Consider the following 23,253-nt stretch of genomic DNA (forward strand, 5'->3'; position numbering starts at 1 on the left):
CTCCATCTCTACAGAAAATACAAAGAAAATTAGCCAGGTGTGGTGGTGCACCTGTGGTCCCAGCTATTCGGGAGGCAAAGGAAGGAGAATCACTTGAGCCCTAGAGATAGAGGCTGCAGTGAGCTGTGATCATGCCACTGTATTCCAGCCCAGGTGACAGAGCGAGACCCTGTCTCAAAAAATAATGTAGCCCATGATTTTCATATTGGTTTACAAACCTTTGCTATATTCAGTGATTCGGGCTATTCTTTGATAGCAGATGGGAAGACAGATTAGTTTTGATTTTGCTGCTTTAGATCTTTAATAGAGCCAGCCTTAAATTGAATATGGGATCATGACAGTAAGGAGGGAAGAGAGAGAGGAAGGCTATGAGAATGGCCTGCTCTTCTCATATTTTACCATTGATGACCTAACACTAACCTGTGTTCCTAGACTCATTCCCGATTCATGTAAATGTGAAATCTAATCATTTGGGGTTTTACATCATCCAGGTGGCCTTTGTACATACCAAGCTGGAAAGTATATTATTTTCGGAGTTTCAACTGTTTGTATAAGTATTTTCTTAATCTTTGTTTTGATTTAGCCCTCTGTGTATCACAGTTCTTTGAGTCATAAGTACCTAGACAGTGTATTACACCTAATCATGTGAATACTATGCTAGAATACCGCTGACTCTAATCAAACTCTTAGTTCATTACATTTGTCTCTTTGTGACTTCTGTAGATTCTATTAGGGTGCTTTGTGTGTAGTTGTTTTTCAATACATTTTTGTTGAATCAGTAAAAATATTTTAGTTAGAAAATAGAGAAATTTCTTACAAAATAATAACTCCTTTAGAAGGAGAAGGATTTCTGAAACCAGCTTCTTCGTTGTAACTTTGTGGTTCATTTGTTTGAACTATTTTTTTGAATCTCACTACCAGTTGCATTAAAAACTATCGTTTCAAGCCTCGTGGTATCTTACAGAATATACTTTAAATAAAATGATTTCTCATTTTGTGTTAATTTATTTTCTTATTTAAATGAAAAAATATACCACAGACTGTGATGACACTAGGCAATTAACATTATGCCCAGGTAGGAGGCAGTTGAATAATGAAAATTTTATTACCCGATCATTTCTGTTTGAACATTGCTAAATATTCTTGTAAGAAGCTGTAACTATTTTTTTGTTTCCAGGAACCATATTGGAAATATGACTTACTTGCTTTTTTTTCTTTTCTTTTAAGGAAGCCTGTGTTACTAAACTTCAAATGTCTATAAAATCTCTACTGGTTCAAATTTGGTAAATTCAGGATTTGACATTTCAGAGGATACTAAGCCCATGCTTCACACAATCTGAGTTTTATGCCCTTTTAAACAACAACAACTACTTCTTTACACTAATTCTTTTCTCAACCCAAACTGATTTACTTATTGCTTCCTTAAATTCTTATATTTGGGGATATGCTTTTCCTTATTCCTCTATTTATTAATGCTTTCTTTTCCAAACTTACTTAAAACTGTCTTTGAAGCGTAGCCCAGTTCTTCCTGATTTGAAGCGTAGCCCAGTTCTTCCTGCCTCGATGAATTCAAGCTCACTTGCCTCATCCTGGAAAATATCTTTCTCCTCTGAATTTATTTTCTACTCCTACATAATAGTTTTCAGATACACTGAGTCCTCACTTGATGTCTTTGATAAGTTCTTGGAAACTGTGACTTTAAGCAAATTGATGTACTGTATGCCGGAGAACCTTAACTGTTATTTACATCAATTAGCTTATAGTAAAATTGGCTTCTTTATGCAGTGAGTTGTTTTGCTTATAATTGCAGTTTCCAAGAACCTATCAACAATGTTAAGTGAGGACTTACTGTACCTATGCTACTCCATACTGCTAATTAGATGTTTGTATGTATCTCTTATTCTCCCAATGAGATTGTATCCTTCTTAGAGGCAAGAGCTATCGTTTAATCTTCATGTTCCTCAATCCTGATGCTTTTAATATGGTAGATATTCACTTATATATTTATTGTGTATCTACTACCTATCAGGCACTATGCAAAGTGAGGACTTATATTGACAGAAATGATTTCTGCCTTCAGAAATCATTCAGTGGTTGAAAGAGAAGGGTAAATAAACTATTGCATTTCAGTGTAGTAAATGCCTTAATAAAGTTTTGATTAAGGTGCTATGGAAACATTGAAGATTAATGTTACAGATGAGGATTGAGGTTACAAATATATCTGCATAATTTCAGGGCCATGATTATCAGAGATACTGGAGGAAGAAAGCAGGAAAGGCACTGAATGCATTGTTCCTTATTTCTCTGATTTACTTAGACATATGCAATAGCCCTATAACTTGAGAGAATAACTTAGCCATTGTAGTTATGATCTGTTAAAAACTAAACAGAAACATTATATGAAATTATGCTTACTGGTAGACTGTAAGAAGGTTGATGTGATAAATGAACACTTTTTGCCCAGTGTCCTTAGATAATAATATAAATATGAACCTGATTAATATTTTGTATTGTGACAAATACAATACAGTATTTTGTATTGTGACAAATACAATATCTGCTTGTGACATGTTACAAGCAGAATTTCACATACCGTGGCAAACGTTCTTTTAACATGTGTTGGGCAAATTTAAAATATTTTTAAGTAAAAAGTATAATAAACCCCAGTGTACCCATCATCCAGCTTTCACAGCATTTCATATGCTGCCATTTTGTTTCATTTATACCTTTATCACCTTCTCACTTCCTGCTTCATTCTTATTTTTTTACAGCTTTTTAAAAGGCAAACTTTATATATATTAGAATGCATAGATCTTAACTGTCCAGTTTTGACAAATGGGTATATCACTCAAACCCACATCCCAATTGTAATATAGATTGTAGAACATTCAGTCTTTACAGAAAATTTCATTTTCCCTCCTACCTAATTACTTATCCTAGCCACTGTTCTAATATTTTTTCCATCTAATCCATTAGATTAGCACCTGTCCTGGCTTTGCTCAATCCAAGGGTGCTTTCCCCTCTTCTGGGTCCCATTCACCTGTGGATCAGTTTTAATTATGTTATTAGATTGAGGTAGAATTCTCTTGTTGTTTGGAATAGTCTGAGATATTACCATTTGGTGACATATAATTGCAGAGAATTGTCTGAAATATGTTTTCTTATTTTTAGCCCCGAATTAGAAATCTAATATCCTTGGAATATTTAATTTTCAAAGGATAGTTAGAAATGTTGATTAACTTAGTCACAAACTTTTCCAGTGTTACAAGCAAACTTATTGTAATTACTTATTTTTTTCCAGATGAAACAGTTTCTTCTACTTTATTGGATACAAAGTGGAATAAGATTCTAGATCCCTCTTCTGAGCGGCTGTCATTTAACCCTACTTTGGCCAGTGTGAATGAATCTGCAGTTTCTAATGAGTCACAACCACAACTGAAAGTCTTCTCTCTGGCTCATTCAGCTCCCCTGACCACAGAGGAAGAGGATCATTGTGCTAATGGACAAGACTGTAATCTAAATCCAGAGATTGCCACAATGTGGATTGATGAAAATGCTGTTGCAGAAGATCAGTTAATTAAGAGAAACTATAGTCGTGATGCTCAATGCAGTGCTGTTGAAGTGGGAGAGAAGAAATGTGGAAACCTGACTTGTCTGCCAGATGAGAAGAATGTTCTTGTTGTAGCCGTCATGCATAACTGTGACAAAAGGACATTACAAAACGATTTACAGGATTGTAATAATTATAATAGTCAATCCCTTATGGATGCTTTTAGCTGTTCACTGGATAATGAAAACAGACAAACTGATCAATTTAGTTTTAGTATAAATGAGTCCACTGAAAAAGATATGAACTCAGAGAAACAATTGGATCCATTGAATAGACCGAAAATAGAGGGGAGTTCTGTTAACCATCTGTGTACTACTTCATCTGATAGTCTAGCCAGTGTCTGTTCCCCTTCACAATTAAAGGATGATGGAAATATAGGTAGAGACCCCTCCATATCTGCGATTACAAATTTAACGGTTGATTCAGTAATCTCATCCCATGGAACAGATGGAGGTCCTGCTATTAGAAAGCAAGAGAACTATATACCAGATGAGGACCTCACTGGCAAAATCAGCTCTCCTAGGACAGGTCTAGGGAGTCCAAATTCCTTTTCCCACATGAGTGAGGGGATTTTGACGAAGAAAGAGCCAGCAGAGGAGAGCACAACTGAAGAATCCCTCCGGTCTGGTTTACCTTTGCTTCTCAAACCAGACGTGCCTAGTGGGTCTGGAAGGAATAATGACTGTGAACGGTTTTCAGATTGCCTTGTGCCTAGTGAAGTTAGGGCTGATGAAAATGAAGGTTATGAACGTGAAGAAATTCTTGGCACTACGGAATTCCTTAATATGACAGAGCATTTCTCTGAATCTCAGGACATGACTAATTGGAAGTTGACTAAACTAAATGAGATGAATGATAGCCAAGTAAACGAAGAAAAGGAAAAGTTTCTACAGATTAGTCAGCCTGAGGACACTAATGGTGATAGTGGAGGACAGTGTGTTGGATTGGCAGATGCAGGTCTAGATTTAAAAGGAACTTGCATCAGTGAAAGTGAAGAATGTGATTTCTCCACTGTTATAGATACACCAGCAGCAAATTCTCTATATAATGGTTGTGATTCCTATGGAATGCAGGGCCCAGGTGTTTCTTTTGTTCCAAAGACTTTACCCTCCAAAGAAGATTCAGTAACAGAAGAAAAAGAAATAGAGGAAAGCAAGTCAGAATGCTACTCAAATATTTATGAACAGAGAGGAAATGAGGCCACAGAAGGGAGTGGACTACTTTTAAATAGCACTGGTGACCTAATGAAGAAAAATTATTTACATAATTTCTGTAGTCAAGTTCCATCAGTGCTTGGGCAGTCCTCCCCCAAGGTAGTAGCAAGCCTGCCATCTATCAGTGTTCCTTTTGGTGGTGCAAGACCCAAGCAACCTTCTAATCTTAAACTTCAAATTCCAAAGCCATTATCAGACCATTTACAAAATGACCTTCCTGCAAACAGTGGAAATAATACTAAAAATAAAAATGATATTCTTGGGAAAGCAAAATTAGGGGAAAACTCGGCAACCAATGTATGCGGTGCATCTTTGGGAAACATCTCTAATGTTGATACAAATGGGGAACATTTAGAAAGTTATGAGGCTGAGATCTCCAGTAGACCATGCCTTGCATTAGCTCCAGATAGCCCAGATAATGATCTCAGAGCTGGTCAGTTTGGAATTTCTGCCAGAAAGCCATTCACCACTCTGGGTGAGGTGGCTCCAGTGTGGGTGCCGGATTCTCAGGCTCCAAATTGCATGAAATGTGAAGCCAGGTTTACATTCACCAAAAGGAGACATCACTGCAGAGCATGTGGGAAGGTAAGTTGCATGTATAAGCTCAGAAATCTGGCATGTGCATTTTGTAATGCTGAATTAGATAGTAATAAAGGCAATGTAAGGTGAATATATGTCTGGTTGAGTTGACATAAATAGCATTTTTGAAAACCCAGTTCTAGTAAATTTCTGTATAAAAAATGACCTCACTGATTCTTAGATAGTATATACACTTTTTTTTGTTGCCATGATTTACGCTGAATCAGTTTTTATGAAGAGATGAGAATTGAGGAAGTGTAAACTTTGTGGTTTCTGTATTGATAGCTACTTGGTTAATGTAATAGTTTGAAATAAGGAAGTTATTCTTTCAGTTTAGGAAATATTTGTCATTAACTTTTATTGCATTATTTATTGAAAAATACATTTAAATACAAAAAATAAAAATAAAAATTACATTTAATTCTTGAAAAATGTTACACTTAGAATCCATTCCACTTTTTTTCTGTGAGATTTTTGCCATTATACGAAACATTCTGGAACTCTTTATAGACATGCACACATATTTTTGTCTTTTCTCCCATATAACTTTGATACAAAGTAGAAATGAAGTCTGTAGATTTTTATGACAAGGTTGTAAGAATGAGATTCCTTAGCTCTCCCCAAATTTTGTTAGCTAAAACCGCATCTAGTTTTTTGTTTGTTTGTTTGTTTAGAGTTGTAAATAAGGAGGGAAGGAGATTTTATATTTTTGAGATTTGGTGCCAGGTCTAGAATAAAATGTCAGCTTTGTTACTATTAATTATATATACTAAGGCTTAGTTTTATAATCTGTAAAAAGAAACCAAAAAAGACTAATAGCTTTTATTGGGCTGTTGTCAAGATTAAATGAGATCTGAGAAGTCATAGTGCTCAATGATTAATCTCTTCCTCCCTTCTTGCCTGATTTTTTGGTCCATCTGTATTAATTAGGGTTCTTTCAACTTCAAGGAACAGAGTATTTGACCCCCAGTGACTTAGGTGAAAATAACATTTATTTCATCTAAACAGAAGCTATGAGACTCAGTGATTTATGTCTGGGTGCAGAGACAGGATCATGGAAGTTCTCTTGGTCTTCCCCTCATGTCAGAAGATAGTATCTCAGTTTTAATTATCAGGTCTCAACCTGACAACTTCCTAACACAAAGAAACTGGCTGGGGGGGAAAAGAGCCTACTCTACTCTTGCCACCCTCGTATCAGGGAGGAAGGGACCTCCAGCAACTTCCTTCAATTTACTGGCCAGTTTTAGACCATGACAATTATAGGCAAAGGGGATTGGGATTATCTAATCAATCATAATTTATCTCCTGGGGCTGAGTAAAGGTGGGATTCTGTTAACAAAGGAGAAGGGAAAGTAGTGATATGTAGGATGAGTAAGTCTAGACGTGTAATCTACAACATGAGGACTCTGCAGAATAAAATTATACTTTATTTGGGATTCGTGCTAAATGAGTAGAGTTTAGTTCCTCTTGCCACAAAAACGGGTAACTATGTGAGATAATGGATAGGTTAATTTGCTTTACTATAGTAACCTTTTTACTTTCTGGATGTATCTCATCACATCATGTTGTATACCTTAAATGTATATAATAAAATTTATTTTAAAAAAAGAGGAGGAAAATAGTTCCTAGGTGGGCAGTCACTAAGGTTTACTAGAAAATCCTAGCACAAAAGAACCAAATTATTGGGAGCAGAAAGAAGCTAAAGCTGACACTGGGCTGTTGGTCTCTGATTGCTAAAGTCTGAAGAAAATGATGTGTCTAATTCCTAAATATTTTCCAGTCTTCTTGTTAGCTGAAATACTATTTGGAGATTAAATTCATCATTCTTACGTTGTTCTGTATTTTGCTTACTGTAACACTTTCTGAAATTTTTGCTTTCTTAAGTAAATAATGAAAACGTTTTTGGTAAAGGCCAGCACATCCAGTTACAATGAGTAAATAGGTACCTTAGGTGGATTCAGAAAGAAAATGATGCACAAAATGCATCACAAATTGCAAAATGGTTGGAATTTTTGCTGAGTGGAATTTGTGGAATTTATGAATTCATGGATTCATGTGGATTATGGATTCATAATTTCATCTTTTCCCCTCATTTACCTTAGAGATGTTATAAGTATTAATGAGATAATATCTGTAAAAATCCTTGAGCTTTTCAGAAGCAAAGGGCTTATAAACATAGATATTAATTGGATTATGCTGGGAATGCAGCTAGAAAAATACCCCAAGCGATGTGATTTTGTAAAATAGTGTTATATATTGAAAAAAAGAAAGTTTGTTCCATTTCAGTAGAAATTAAGCATATATAGTAATTACTTAGCATTTATAGCCATATTCCCTTTACTGCAACAAGCATATATTATGTCTAATATATAAAAGATTCTAGGATAGGTATTGGGGATTCAGAGGTATGTAAATTGGAATTTATGATCTCATGAGAATCTTTTTTTTTTTTTTTTTTGAGAGACAGAGTCTCTGTGGCCCGGCTGGAGTGTGTGGCGTGATCTCTTGTGATCTCAGTTCACTGCAACCTCTGCCTCCTGGGCTCAGGTAATTCTCCTGCCTCAGCCTCCTTAGTAGCTGGGACCACAGGCGTGTGCCACCACACCTGGCTAATTTTTGTATTTTTAGTAGAGATCAGGGGTTTCACTATGTTGGCCAGGCTGGCCTGGAGCTCCTGACCTCAAGTGATCCACTTGCCTTGGCCTCCCAAAGTGCTGGGATTACAGACATGAGCCACTGTGCCTGGCCAATCTACTGACTTTCTAATTATGGTTTCATTTATATCTTATCTTAGTTTATTATTTGTTTTTGCAATTCAGTTCCAAGCTCCATGAGGGTAAGGATTTTTTCTGCCTTGATTGTTGCTGTATCCTCAGCCCTAGAGCATGTGGGTGCTCAGTAGATATTTGTTAGATGAATTAAAAAATAAATGAATACTATTTCTTAACGCAGCAGTACTTTTTTTTTTTAATCCAGTGCCTTCAATCTTTAGATGATGGTATCAAATTTAGATATAATGGGTGTAAGAACTTTGGAAAATATTTTTAAATTAGTCATATATATTGTTCCTACTTAAGAACAGATTCAAACCAAAATGTTTCTTTCCCTAGTTTTTTATTTACTTATATACTGATGGGAGCGAATAGATATGAGAGTAGTAAGTAGCTGCTTTAGAATATTACATGTCAGTTTTACAGTTTCCCTCATACTTTGCATGAAAATTTGTCTTGCCTTGTAATTGATGTGATTTTAGCCATCTGGCATGAAAAAAACAGGACCAACATTTAGATTAATGGATTCTAGTGAAGCTGAACCCAGGGAAATATTTTCCATTACACACCCTCCAAAAGGCTGTATTGGTTAAAAGTGGTCTCACCCTGACTGTCATAGCACTTGTCACACAGTATTGTCTTTGTTCCCCATTAGGTTGTAAAGATCTTGAGATTGCCTCTGATTTGTTTTTGTATTCAGCATCCAGCACAAATACCTGGCACTTATGAAGTACTCAATAAATGTTTGTTAATGAGTGAGTAAATGAGTCCCAGATCATTGATTAATTCAGCAAACACTGAGTGCCTATTATTTGTCTGTCGCTGTGCTGGGTGCCAGGTTTATATCAATGATGTTGTGCTGCTTACCCTCATGGTATGTAAAGAGTAGGCCAGTGGCAAAAACAAAACAAAACAAAAAAGCATGACTTGTGGCAAGGGCTATGAAGGAGATAAGGAGGGATAATATAAAAAATGGGGGTGGGAGAAGAAGGTATGAGAAGGCATCTGAGAAGTGACATAGATGACACATCAAGGTTGAGGAGTCAGTTCTTCAAAGAACAGAGAGAAAATGCTGCAAGAAGTAGAACAGCATGGACAAAGCCATTGAGGTAAGAAGGGACCTATTCAGCAAACTGAAGGAAGTGCAGTATAGTGGACAAGGGAAGAGTCACATAAAAAGATGGGAAAGGCAGGTGCAGTGGCACAGCCCTGTTGTCCCAGCTACTTGGTAGGCTGAGCATGTTATGATCGTGCCTGCGAATAGCCACTGTACTCCAGCCAGAGTGACAGAGCTGAGACCCCATCTCCATTAAAAAAAAAAAAATGCTGATGAGGAACTTAAGGAATAGATGATGTCGAGCTTTGCAGGTCATATAAGGAGCACAATGGGAAGCCATGGGAATGGGTGAGATTACCAAGGGAAGAGAATGGACTCAGGGCTGAGCCCTTGAAGTCAAGCAGAGGAGGACCCAGTACCAGTTGCCAAGGAGTGAGCAGAGAGGTAAATAAATAGAAAACCAGGAAAATATGGTCTCTTGGAAGTCAAAAGAGGAATGTAGTTTGTGAAAGGGGTTATCACCTATATAAAATACTGTCAGTAAGATATGGTTAGGAAAGGGACCATTGGACTTGCCTATAACAGTGTCATTGAAAAAAGCTGATTGAGTGGAGCAATGGATGCAGAAGCCAGATGGGAATGCATTGAAAGTGGAATATGAAGGGAGGAAGTGGAGATGGCTTTTTGAAGAACTTTTGCCATGAAAACAGAAAAAAATTGTAGCAATTATTAGATGGAGATGGTGGTTATGGATGCGTTTTTGAGGATGGGAAATACTGTTGTCTTTATATAGTGGTATGGGTGATCCTCTAGAAAAGAAGTTTTAGGAGAAAGGGAGGATTGAACAAAGGAAGAGAAAAATCCTTGAGAAAGCCAAAGGGATGGGATCTACAACATGTTGAGGATTTGCTCTTCAGTGGGTAGGGCCAGACAGAGGTTGGTTTATGAAGTTAGTGGTGAGAGCATGAAGAAATTTACAACTGATTGGCTGATACTTCATATAGAAAATATAAACATTGTGAAGGGTGAAATAGGGATAGATGATGAAGGTTTGAGGACAGTGAGATAGTTACATTGGAGAGGGAAAGTAAAGCCTAACAGTGAATTGAAATTTCAAGAGCCCTTTGTGCTTGGCATCAAACTTTCAGTCAGTAGATATTTATTAGATGAATTAAAAAATAATCCAGTCCAGTCCTGACTTAGTGGGTTAGAATCAGTATTTGTCCTTGGAGATATGGTGAGATTGTTATATTATCTTTGCAATACAAGCATTTTAGGTTGGAGAAGCAAGAAAAGTTCCGTAGGACCAGTCTGTGCTGCTACCTGTCCACCTATTTCCATTTATTTGTTCTTTTTTAAAAAAATTAAAAATTTAGCCAGATGCAAGTGGCTCACGTCTGTAATCTCAGCACTTCGGGAGGCTGAGGCAGGTAGATAGCTTGAGATCATGAGTTCGAGACCAGCCTGGCCAATATGGTGAAATCCCATCTCTACTAAAAATACAAAAATTAGCCGGGTGTGGTGGCAGGCAGCTGTAATTCCAGCTACTTGGGAGGCTGAGGCACAAGAATTGTTTGAACCCAGGAGGCGGAGGTTGCAGTGAGCCAAGATTGAGATCACACCACTGCACTCCAGCCTGGGTGACAGAGCGAGACTCTGTCTCAAAACAAAAAAAAAATTTATGACATATTATTTGTTCTTTCATTCAGTGAGCATTTACTTACTGTGTGGTATTCTGTTTTTTACTAAAGAGAAGCAGGAAAAAAAAAAAAAAAAGGAAAAGAATGGGCCTCCTGGTAAAACATACCATTCATGTTTCTGAAGATGACTTAAAGATATGAAATGAGAAATGAACAGTTACAAAGCTGCAGATGCTCTGCAGTGGGCAGCAGAAAGATTGTGGTGGTGGTGGTGGTTGTGAGGAGAATGACATACTAATATTTATTGTTTATCATTTGCCAGGTGCTTTTCTAAATCTAGACTTATAGGCTTTATTTAATACACATAACAACCCTAGGAAGTAGCTACTGTTACAATCCACATTTACGAGTGACAAAATAGGCCTAGAAAGATTTAGTAACTTGTTCAAAATCACACAGCTGGTAAGTGGAGTTAGGATTCAAACTTAGGGACTTTGACTTCTAGAAACAAAAGGGAGCTGGCATTTGTTTCGTGCCTACTCTGCTTTATCTAACTTAATCTTCCTAGTAAACCTATGAGATAGATGATGGTATCCTTAATTAACATTGAAGAAACTGATATGGTAGAACTCTGAAGCAGTCTTGCTAACTGTATAACTCATGCTCTTTCCCATAAATAAAGTTGAGAGATTAAAAATAAATAGGTTTCTTTATGGTGATTTTTATGTTATTTTCTTTGCATTTCTGAGAGGAATGTCTGCATTTACACCATAATTTTTATTTTTAATTTTTGGAGACAGGGTCTCACTCTGTCACACAGGCTGGAGTGCAGTGATGCAGTCTCAACTCACTGCAGCCTCTACTTCCTGGGCCCAGGCAATTATCCCACCTCAGCCTCCTGAGTAGCTGGGACTACAGGCACACACCACCACACCCAGGTAATTTTTGTATTTTTTTGTAGAGACGGGATTTCGCCGTGTTGCCTGGGCTGGTCTCAAAACTCCTGGGCTCAAGCAATACATCAGCCTCGGCCTCCCAAAGTGCTGGGATTATAGGTGTGAGCCACCATGCCTGGCCTTTATGGCATAATTTTTAAAACAAATTCCTTAAATACTGTTTCAAAGAGAAAGATGAAAAATGTCTAATATTTATTTTATTAGATATAAATTTCTTATTTTGAATAGTTAGTTGCTAAATTAGTTGCAGTTTATTTTTGGGTAACTTGAGTTGAAGTCATTTTTGTTTAACATTTGAGAATTTAGGTGTGAATACAGAAAATCTGTATTAGTAGCACATTAAGACAATAACTTCAGAGATCAGTTTTCTTAAGGATTTTTTTTATCCTGTTTTGTTTTATTTATTTATTTATTTTGAGACAAACTCTTGCTCTGTTGCCCAGGCTGGAGTGCAGTGGCATAATCATGGCTCACTGCAACCGTGACCTTCCAAGGTCAAGCAATCCTCCCACCTCAGCCTCCTGGGTAGCTGGGGCAACAAGCATCAACAAGCATGTGCCACCACGTGTAACTAATTTCTTTTTTTTTTTTTTTCGTGAGATGGAGTTTTACTCTTGTTGCCCAGCCTGGAGTGCAGTAGCAAGATCTTGGCTCACTGCAACCTTTGCCTACTGAGTTCAAGCAATTCTCCTGCCTCAGCGTCCTAAGTAGCGGGGATTACAGGCGCCTGCCACCACACCTGACTAATTTTTTGTATTTTTAGTAGAGACAGGGTTTCATCATGTTGGCCAGGCTGGTCTCGAGCTCCTGACCTCAGGTTATCCACCCACCTTGGCCTCCCAAAGTGTTGGGATTACAGGCGTGAGCCACTGTACCCAGCCACTGATTTTTTAAAAAAAATTTAATGTTGCCTAGGCTGGTCTCGAAGTCCTGGGGTCAACGGATCATCTTCACTTCAGCCTCCCCAAGTGTTAGGATTATATGTGTGAGCCACTGCTTCTGGCTTCCTTTGGTTTTAAAACATGGCCACTGGTTGGGCTCCTTGGGAAGCAGAAAGGTAGTAGGCCCTCACTCAGTACCAAATGTTATTCACAGTTAACTTAGGTGCAAAGTGGAATAAAGCACACGTAGCTAGAAAATGTTTGCACTGAGTTCATGCTATTTTTTGTTTTTTGCATCTCTTCTCCTGAAAGCCATCTCCTTCTCAATATCTAGTCTGCTGATACATTCTAAATACTAGTCATAATTTTTTATTGTGGTAAAATATGCATAACATAAAATTTACCAGTGTATATGGGTTTAAGGGTGTATGGTTCAGTGGCATTAAATGCATTCACATTGTTGTACAACCATAACAACCATCTCCAGAACTTTTTGTTTTTTTTGAGACAGAGTCTCGCCTCATTGCCCAGGCTGGAGTGCAATGGCGTGATCTTGGCTCACTGCAACCTCCGCCTCCTGGGTTCAAGTGATTCTTCTGCCTCAGCCTCCCGAGTAATTGGAATTACAAGTACCCACCCCCACATCTGGCTAATTTTTGTATTTTTAGTAGAGACGGGGTTTCGCCATGTTAGTCAGGCTGGTCTCAAACTCCTGACCTCAGGTGATCTGCTCGCCTCGGCCTCCCAAAGCGCTGGGATTACAAGCATGAGCCACTGTGCCCAGCCATTTTTATCATCTCAAACTTAATAACTTTCCATCTTTCCTTGCCCCTGATGCCTGGTGACTGCTATTCTACTCTCTCTATGAATTTCACTATTCTAGGTACCTCATATAAGAGGGGTTACACAATGTTTGTACCTCTGTGTCTATCTTCACATTTCATCCATGTTGTAGCATGTATTAGTCAGAAGGACAGAACCAATAGGATATGGATATATATATGTGATATATATGATATATATATGACTTTAATAGGTAGGATATATGTGTATATACAAGAATTTATTAGGGAGAATCAGCTCACATGGTTAGAAGGTGAATTCCCACAATAATCTATTGGCAAGCTGGGGAAAGAGAAGCTAGTGGTATGGCTCAGCCCAAGTTTGAAAGCCTCAAAAGCAGGGAAACCAACAGTGCGGCCCTCAATCTGAGGCCCAAGGCCTGAGAGCCCCCAGGAGGGTGCTAGTGCAAGTCTCAGAATCCAGACCCCAAAGAACCTGGAGTCTGATGTACATGGGCAGGAGGAGGGGATATAAGCATCTGATAAGGAAAAAGAGAAAGCAAGCCAGAAGAGTCAGCAAGCAGGCTTATCTTTGCTTCTTCTGCCTGCTTTGTTTTCGTGCACTGGCAGCTGATTGGATGGTGCCCACCCCCATTGAGAGTGGGTCTTCCTCTCCCAGTCCACTGACTTAAATGTCAGTCTCCTCTGGCAGTACCCTCACGGACACACCCAGAAGCAATACTAGCCATCTAGGCATTCCTCAGTCCAGTCAAGTTGACACCTAATACCAATCATCACATAGTGTGTATCAGAGTTTCATTCCTTTTTAACTCTGAATGTTTCATTGTATGTATGTACCACATTTTGTTAATTCATTTATCCATCAATGGACACTTCACTTGTTTTCACCTCTTGGCTATTACCAATAATGCTACTATGAACATGGGTATACAAGTATCTATTTGAGTCCCTGCTTTCAGTTCTTTGTGTATATACCCAGAAGTAGAATTGCTGGATTGTATGGTAGTCCTGTGTTTAATTTTTTGATTAAGCACCATATTCTTTTTCCACTGCAGTTGCAGAATTTTCCATTCCCACCAACTATTCACAAGAGTTCCAGTTTCCCACATCTTTGTTGATACGGTTTGGCTCTGTGTCCCCACCCAAATCTCATCCGAATTGTAATCCCCATGTGTTGGGGGAGGGGCCTGGTAGGAGGTGATTGAATAGTGGGGGCAGATTTCCCCCTTGCTGTTCTCTTAATAGTGAGTTCTCATGAGATCTGGTTGTTTGAAAGTGTGGCACTTTCCCCTTTGCATGCTCTCTCTCTCCTGCTCCACGATGGTAAGATGTGCTTGCTTCCCCTTTGCCTTTTGACGTGATTGTAAGTTTCCTGAGGCCTTCCAGTCATGCTCACTGTTAAGTCTGTAGAACTGTGAGTGAAATCCCTTTTCTTCATAAATTATCTAGTCTCCAGTAGTTCTTCATAACAATGTGAAAATGGACTAATATACTTGTCAACACTTGTTTTCTATTGTTTTGATAATAGCCATATTAATAGGTGTGAAGTGGTATCTCACTGTGGTTTTGGTTTGTATTTCTCTAATGATTAGTGATGTTGAGCATCTTTTCATGTACTTGTCTCTATGTATCTCTGGAGAAATGTCTATTCAGGTCTTTTGCCCATTTTTACATTGGGTTGTCTTTTCTGTTGTTGAGTTTTAGAGCTCTTTATATATAATTCTGGATATCAGTCTCCTATCACATAAATGATTTGCAGATATTTTCTCTCATTCTTGGGTTTTTCACTGTGTTGTCCTTTGATGCACCAAAGTTTTTAATTTTGATGAACTCCAACTTACATTTTCTTTTGTTGCCTGTGCTTTTGGTGTCATATCAAAGAAATCATCTCCAAATTTGATGTCATGAAGTCTTTCCCTTATGTTTTCTTCTAAGTGTTTTGCAGTTTTAGTGCTTGTGTTTAGGTCTTTGATCCATTTTGAATTAATTTTTCGTGTATAGTATTAGCTTAGATTTATTTTTTTGAATGTGAGTATCTGGTTTTCTCAGTACCATTTGTTGGAAAGACTGTTCTGTTCCTATGGAATGGTTTTGGCACTCTTGTCAAAACTTACTGGACCATATAAGTGAGAGTTTATTTCTGGGCTTTTTTCTATTCCATTGGTCTTTATGTCTGTCTTTAATGTCAGTACCACATGGTTTTCATTACCATAGCTTCGTAGTAAGTTTTGAAACCACGGAATGAGAGTCCTCTGGGGTTGTTGTTTGTCAAGATTATTTTGGCTATTCTGGATCCCTTGAGATTCAATTTGAATTTAAGAAGGATTTTTCTGTTTCTGCAGAAAATATAGTTGAGGTTTTGATACAGATTGCATTGAATCTGTAGATCACTTTGGGCATTGTTGACATCTTAATAATAAGTCTTCTAGTCCATGAACATGGGATGTTTTTCCATTTATTTATATGTTCTTTAATTTCTTTTGGCAATCTTTTGTCTTTTATAGTTTTCACTGTACAAGTATTTTATCTCCTTGGTTAAGTTAATTTCTGGGCATTTTATTCTTTTTGTTGCTATTGTAAATGGAATTGTTTCCTTAATTTCTTTTTTTTTTTTTTTTGAGACGGAGTCTCGCTCTGTTGCCCAGGCTGGAGCGCAATGGCAAGATCTCAGCTCACTGCAAACTCCACCTCCCAGGTTCACGCCATTCTCCTGCCTCAGCCTCCCGAGTAGCTGGGATTACAGGCGCCCGCCACCTCGCCCGGCTAGTTTTTTTTTGTATTTTTTTAGTAGAGACGGGGTTTCACCGTGTTAGCCAGGATGGTCTCGATCTCCTGACCTCGTGATCCACCCGTCTCGGCCTCCCAAAGTGCTGGGATTACAGGCTTGAGCCACCGCGCCCGGCCAATTTCTTTTTTGGATAATTCATTATTAGTATGTAGAAATGCAACTGACTTTTTTGTTGATTTTGTATCCTGAAACTTTGCCACATTTATTAGCTCTAACAGTTTTTGTGTGTTAGTTTGTGGGGAATCTTTGAGGTTTACTGAATGTAGCATATGTTGTCAGTATACAGAGATAATTTTACCTTTTCCTTTCCAATTTGGGTGCCTTTTATTTATTTAATTGCTCTGGCTAAATTTCCAATACTATGTTAAATAGACATGGCAAAAGTACATAACCTTATCTTTTTTCTATCTTAAAGCAAAAGTTCTTTCAGTCTTTTTTTTTGAGACAGGGTCTCACTCTGTCACCCAGACTTGAGTGCACTGCCACCATCTCACCTCTCTGCATCCTCAGCCTCCTGGGCTCAAGATATCTTCCAGCCTTAGCCTCTTGAGTCGCTGGGACTAACAGGTGTGAACCACCACACCTGAGTAATTTTTAAAATTTTTTAGTAGACATGAGGTCTACTGTGTTGCCCAGGCTGGTTCTGAACGCCTAAGCTCAAGCGATCTGCCTGTTTTGGCCTCCCAAAGTGCTAGGATTACAAGTGTGAGTCACCATGCTTGGCCAGCTTTCAGTTGTTCTTTGTTTGTTTGTTTGTTTTTTGGTTTTTTTTTTACATGGAGTCTCACTCTGTCACCCAGGCTGGAGTGCAGTGGCGCGATCTCGGCTCACTGCAACCTCTGCCTCCCAGGTTCAAGCGATTCTTCTACCTCAGCCTCCTGAGTAGCTGGGATTATAGGCACATGCCACCATGCCTGGCTAATTTTTGTATTTTTAGTAGAGATAGGGTTTCACCATGTTGGCCAGACTAGCTTTCAGTCTTTTACCAGTGCATATGATGTTGGCTCTGGATTTTTAATATATGGCCTTTATTATGCTGAGATAATTTACTTCTGTTACTAGGGTTGTTTTAAGGTTTTTTAAATCATGAAAGTGTTGAATTTTGTTAAATGCTTTCTCTGTATGAATTGAGATGATCATTTGGGGTTTTTTGTTTCATTTTGTTCGGGTAATGTGATTACATTAATTGATTTTCATATGTTGAATTATCCTTGCATTCCAGTAATAAATATCACTTGGTTATGGTGTATAATTCTATTAATATGTTCAATTTAATTTGCTATTAATTACTTGAGGATTTTTGTATCAATATACATTCATACAGAATATTGGTCTGTAGTTTTCTTATAATATGTCTGCCTTGTTTTGGTATTGAGATAGTGCTGGCTTCATAGAATGAGTTAGGAAGTGTTTCCTCCTCTTCAGTTTTTTGAAAGAGTTTGAGAAGGATTGGTGTTCTTTAAATGTTTGGTAGAATTTACCAGCAAAATCATCTAATCTAGGACTTTTCTTTGTTGAGAAGTTTTTGATTACTGATTCGATCTCCCCACTAGTTATAGGTTTATTCAGATTTTCTGTTTATTACTGATTCAGTCTTGGTACGTATTGTGTTTCTGGAAATTTATCCATTTAATCTAGGTCACATTTTTATTGTAGCGCTGAAGCATTTTATTACAAAAAAATGGTACTCATATACATAAAGTAATATGAACTTAAAATTCATACATTTGCTTCATTTTTTAGTTTGACATTCTAGCAAATCATTTGCTCCATTAATTTTTGGTTATGATAGAAGAAGATATACCTGGATGATTTAAGAGCATAATTTGTCAATGAGCACCTTTTATTTTCTCTTTATTGGCAGTAGTGCTTACAGCTACTATTAATGCTACTTTCCATTTTGTCATTTCGGGTTCAAACACACCTCTGTAATAGCCTCCACCGAAGGCAGATTTTGGTAGACTTTGAAAATTTTGGGTTTTTGTTGTTGTTTGTTTGTTTTGGGGTTTTTTGTTCTGTTTTGTTTCGTTTTGTTTGAGACAGAGTCTCGCTCTGTCGCCCAGGCTGGAGTGCAGTAGCGCAGTCTTGGCTCACCAGCCTCCCAAGTAGCTGGGACTACAGGCGTGTACCACCACACCTGGCTAATTTTTTGTATTTTTAGTACTGACGGGGTTTCACCATGTTAGCCAGGATGGTCTCGATCTCCTGACCTCATGATCCGCCCACCTCAGCCTCCCAAAGTGCTGGGATTACAGGCATAAGCCACCATGCCTGGCCGAAAAATTTGTTTTACTTGAGGTTCTACATGCCTTATGGGTTGTAAAACATAACAGCCGGCATATCCTGCAGCAGCAATGGTCAGTCTGACTGCTACCACTGTACTGGCCATGGCTGGGCTCCCTGCTGCACCAGGAGCATGGCTCATTCCAGCCCAGAGGTTGCAGCCAACAGTGACACACCTTTACCAGAGACTGACACAGCCACCGATGGCAAGCACAAACCACCGGATTATAATTTTTTTAAAGAAGAGAATTATTTGAAAAACAATCTTGGTGTAGTGGCTCACGCCTGTAATCCCAGCACTTTGGGAGGCCAAGGCAGGCAGATGACTTGAGCCTAGCAATTCTAGACCAGCCTGGGCATGGTGGCATGTGCCTGTGGTCCCAGCTGCTCAGGAGGATCACCTCAGCCCAGGGTGGTTGAGACTGCAGTGAGCTGTGCTCATACTACTGCACTCCAGTCTAGGTAGGTGACAAAAGAAAGAAAAACACAGAGTTTATATTATTGTTTTATATTGAGTCTTAAATCAGTGCTCTCTCTGGCGGAACAAATCAGAAGTTGGTTATAGAATGTCAGCTGGCAAAGTATCTTTATTATTTACAGCATCTGCATTAGTTAAAACCACATTTTCAATATATAAATGGGCAAAAAGATGTTTAGGTGGGTTGGTAAACAGTGGAGAAATATTTTAATTTACTAGACACTAAGGTAGAAATTAAAATTTTATGCTTATATAACAAAAAATAGAAAATGTTGATAGTATTCAATGCTGGTGAAATTGACACTGTTATATTTATACATTTAAAAAGCCACATGTGGGTCACTGGGGAACCCAGGCTGTCCTAGGAAGCTGAATGGGAGTGGCACAGAGCTTCTGGAGATCCTGAGAACCTGAGTTTTGGCAAGCAGCCAGAATATTTAAAAACTGACCACACCAAACAAGACATCTCCTGGTGCTGACCCTAAGCAGTTGGAAAGGACTGGAACAGTGTGGGACATTGGGTCACAGGCTTTTTGGTCACTCTCATCTTGCAAACCAGAATTTGGAGTGGATCAGTTACAAGATGACAATCTAGAATCTTATTGGCAATCAGATGGCTCCCAGCCTTATTTAGTGAACATCCAATTCAGAAGAAAAACAACAGTTAAGACATTATGTATTTATGCAGACTACAAATCTGATGAAAGCTATACTCCAAGCAAGATCTCAGCCAAAGTAGGAAATAATTTTCACAACCTTCAAGAAATTCGGCAACTTGAATTGGTGGAACCAAGTGACTGGATTCACATTCCCTTAACTGATAATCATAGGAAGCCAACTCGTGCATTCATGATACAGATTGCTGTTCTAGCCAGTCATCAAAATGGAAGAGACACTCATATGAGACAAATTAAAATATACACACCGGTAGAAGAGAGCGCCATTGGTAAATTTCCTAGATATACAACTATAGATTTCATGATGTGTTGTTCAATAAGATGACTTTAAAATGATATGGAAGTCATTAAACGTATCTTTGTTTTATCCTGTCTTTAAATAGTATATCAGGTACCTTTATTGAAAAAAGCATCAGTTATTTGCAATGTTGTATATGTTTAAAAATATTTTATTGTAACTTTGGTAAATTTGGGTCATATTATCTTTCTTTAACATGTAATAAAGCTCACATATTTTACATTACTAAAAAAAAAAAAAAGCCATCTGTAGCTGGGCGTGGTGGCTCACACCTGTAATCCCAGAACTCTGGGAGGCCGAGGCAGGCAGATTGCTTGAGCCTAGGAGTTCAAGAGCAGTGTGGGCAACATGGCAAGACCTCATCTCTGCCAATAAAAGGGGGATATATGTTCCAATTTTTTGAGCTAATGATTCCTTTTTTGAGTAAATAATTCTTAAGTGCAGTAAACAAAGAGATGTGTATTTTAGTGTTACTAAACTGGAATAGCAAATACATTTAAAGTAATTTGTGTCCAAAATTGGATAATGGGCCAGGTGTGGTGGCTTACTCCTGTAATCTCAGCACTTTGGGAGGCCAAGGTGGGAGGATCTCTTGAGCTCAGGAGTTCGAGACCAGCCCAGGCAACATATTGAGACCTCATCTCTACTAAAAATTAAAAAATAGCTGGTTGTGGTGGTACATGCCTGTAGTCCTAGCTACTTGGGATGCTGAGGTGGAAGGATTCCTCGAACTCAGGAGTTCGAGACCAGCCTGGGCAACATACCATCTCTGCTAAAAATTAAAAAATAGCTGGATATGGTAGGGCATAGATGATGTAGTCCCAGCTACTTGGGAGGCTGAGTTGGGAGGCACTTGAACCCAGGAGGTCAAGGCTGCTGTAAGCCCATGATTGTGCCAGTACACTTCAGCCTGGGTGATAAAAGAGACCCTGTCTCCAAAAAAAAAAAAAAAAGGTTACTGGTAAGTTAAATACAATACATACATTAGCTTCAACCATTAAAAATTATTACAAGGTAGTATGAAGAATGCTCATGATGGCATAGGAATAGAGTTAGAATACAAGCTTATGCTTTGTTTTCAATTAAATTATTCTTGGGCATAAAAACAGATATGTCTGAAGGAAACATATTTTTAAAAAGTAATTTTAAGGCCAGGTGCGGTGACTCATGCCTGTAATCCCAGCAGTTTGGGAGGCCAAGGCAGGCGGATCACCAGAGGTCAGGAGTTTGAAGACCAGCCTGACCAACATGGAGAAACCCTGACTCTACTAAAAATACAAAATTAGCCGGGCATGGTGGCACATACCTGTAATCCCAGCTACTCGGGGGGCTGAGGCAGGAGAATCGCTTGAACTTGGGAGGCGGAGGTTGCAGTGAGCCGAGATGGTGCCATTGCACTCCAGCCTCTAGCCTGGGCAACAAGAGCAAAACTCCATCTCAAAAAAAAAAAGGAATTTTAGGCTGGACGCAGTGGCTTATGCCTGTAATCCCAGCACTTTGGGAGGCCGAGGCAGGTGGATCACCTGAGGTCAGGAGTTCAAGACTAGCTTGGGCAACGTGGCAAACCTCCATCTTTATTAAAAATACCAAAATAAGGTGGGCATTGCAGTGTGTACCTGTAGTCCCAGTTATTTGGGAGGTAGCAATGAGCCAAGATTGTGTCACTGCACTCCAGCGTGGGTAACAGAGAGACTCCGACTCAAAAAAAATAATAATAATAATTTTAATTCATTGAGTTTGAGCTATTATACCCTCTTTCCCTTTTCCTTTTTCTTTTCCCTTTCCCTTTTCCTTTTCCTTTTCCTTTCCTTTTCTTTCGGAGTCTTGCTCTGACATCCAGGCTGGAGTGCAATGGCGTGATCTTGGCTCACTACAACCTCCACCTCCCGGGTTCAAGTGATTCTCCTGCCTCAGCCTCCCGAGTAGCTGAGATAATAGGCATGCGCCACCACCACGCCTGGCTAATTTTTGTATTTTTAGTAGAGATGGGGTTTCACCATGTTGGTCAGGCTGGTCTTGAACTCCTGACCTTGTGATCTGTCCGTGTCAGCCTCCCAAAGTGCTAGGATTACAGGCGTGAACCACCACGCCTGGCTCTTTTTTTTTCTTTCTTTCTTTCTTTTTTGAGACAGTTTTGCTCTTGTTGCAGGTGGCACAACCTCAGCTCACTGCAACCTCCGCTTCCCTTCCCAGGTTCAAGCAATTCTGCCTCAGCCTCCCGAGTAGCTGGGATTACAGGCATGTGCCACCACGCTCAGCAAATTTTTATCTTTTTAGTGGAGATGGGGTTTCACCATTTTGGCCAGGCTGATCTCGAACACCTGACCTTAGGTGATCCGCCTGCCTTGGCCTCCCAAAGTTCTGGGATTACACTTGTGAGCCGCCATACCCGGTCTCTTTTTCTTTGCTTTTCAACTCTTATAGTGGTTCATTTTTAAAATTTAATTTTTATTATTTATTTTTACGTTGCAGCTGTGCTTGGGTAATTTTTATTTTTTAACAATAATAGAGATGGGATCTCGCTATGTTTCTCAGGCTAGTTTTGAACTCTTGGCCTCAGATGATCCTCCCACCTCAGCCTCCCAAAGTGTTGAGATTATAGAATATAGTGCTTCTTAGCACTGATTCCATTAGCATTGATTCCATTAAAAACAGTGTAGGCTCTATGAAGCAGTCTTGCCAAAAGAGTCAGATAGAATCTAGTCACATTTCTAAATTTAGCTGTCAGTTTATAGGAGCTACATAGTTAAAGAAATACATTAAACAGTGCCGCAGGTAGCAATCAGAACTGCCAGACTGTGGGGCAGTACAGGATAAATGGCTCAGTTTCTTCAAAAAAAGTTGTTTGAAGGGAACCTATATAATAAAAGAGACTTGTGTCACATTCACCAACCACAGTGTATGGTCCTTACTTAAATGAAGCCTGGTCCAAGCATGAAATAAGGCCAGCCATGGTGGCTCACGTTTGTAATCCCAGCACTTTGGAAGACCAAGGTGAAAAGACGGCTTGAGGCCGGGAGTTCAAGACCATCCTGGGTAATATAGTGACAGCCCCCAACCCACAAAATAAAAGTTAAATGGGTATCATGGCATGTGCCTATACTCCCAGCTGTTCAGGAGGCTGAAGTGGGAGGATCGCATGAGCCCAGGAGTTTGAGGCTATAGTGAGCTGTAATTGTGTGACTGCACTGTAGCCTAGGAGACAGCGCAAGACCCTG

The 23,253-nt window shown here is 38.9% G+C and overlaps 1 protein-coding gene and 2 pseudogenes across 1 annotated transcript in view; 2 read left to right on the top strand and 1 right to left on the bottom strand.

Annotated features, from left to right (window-relative positions):
- ZFYVE9 (zinc finger, FYVE domain containing 9) overlaps positions 1–23,253 on the top strand; it is a 136,440-nt gene that overhangs the window by 14,067 nt on the left and 99,120 nt on the right. The window contains exon 3 of the mRNA XM_011926373.1: positions 3,302–5,409. Coding sequence (XP_011781763.1) covers positions 3,302–5,409 — 2,108 coding nt within the window. The remainder of the gene's footprint in view (positions 1–3,301; positions 5,410–23,253) is intronic.
- LOC105500671 lies at positions 18,032–18,688 on the bottom strand (annotated as a pseudogene).
- LOC105500724 lies at positions 19,330–20,270 on the top strand (annotated as a pseudogene).

Source organism: Colobus angolensis, unplaced genomic scaffold (assembly GCF_000951035.1).
Source record: "Colobus angolensis palliatus isolate OR3802 unplaced genomic scaffold, Cang.pa_1.0 Scaffold68, whole genome shotgun sequence".
Lineage (NCBI taxonomy): Eukaryota > Metazoa > Chordata > Mammalia > Primates > Cercopithecidae > Colobus > Colobus angolensis.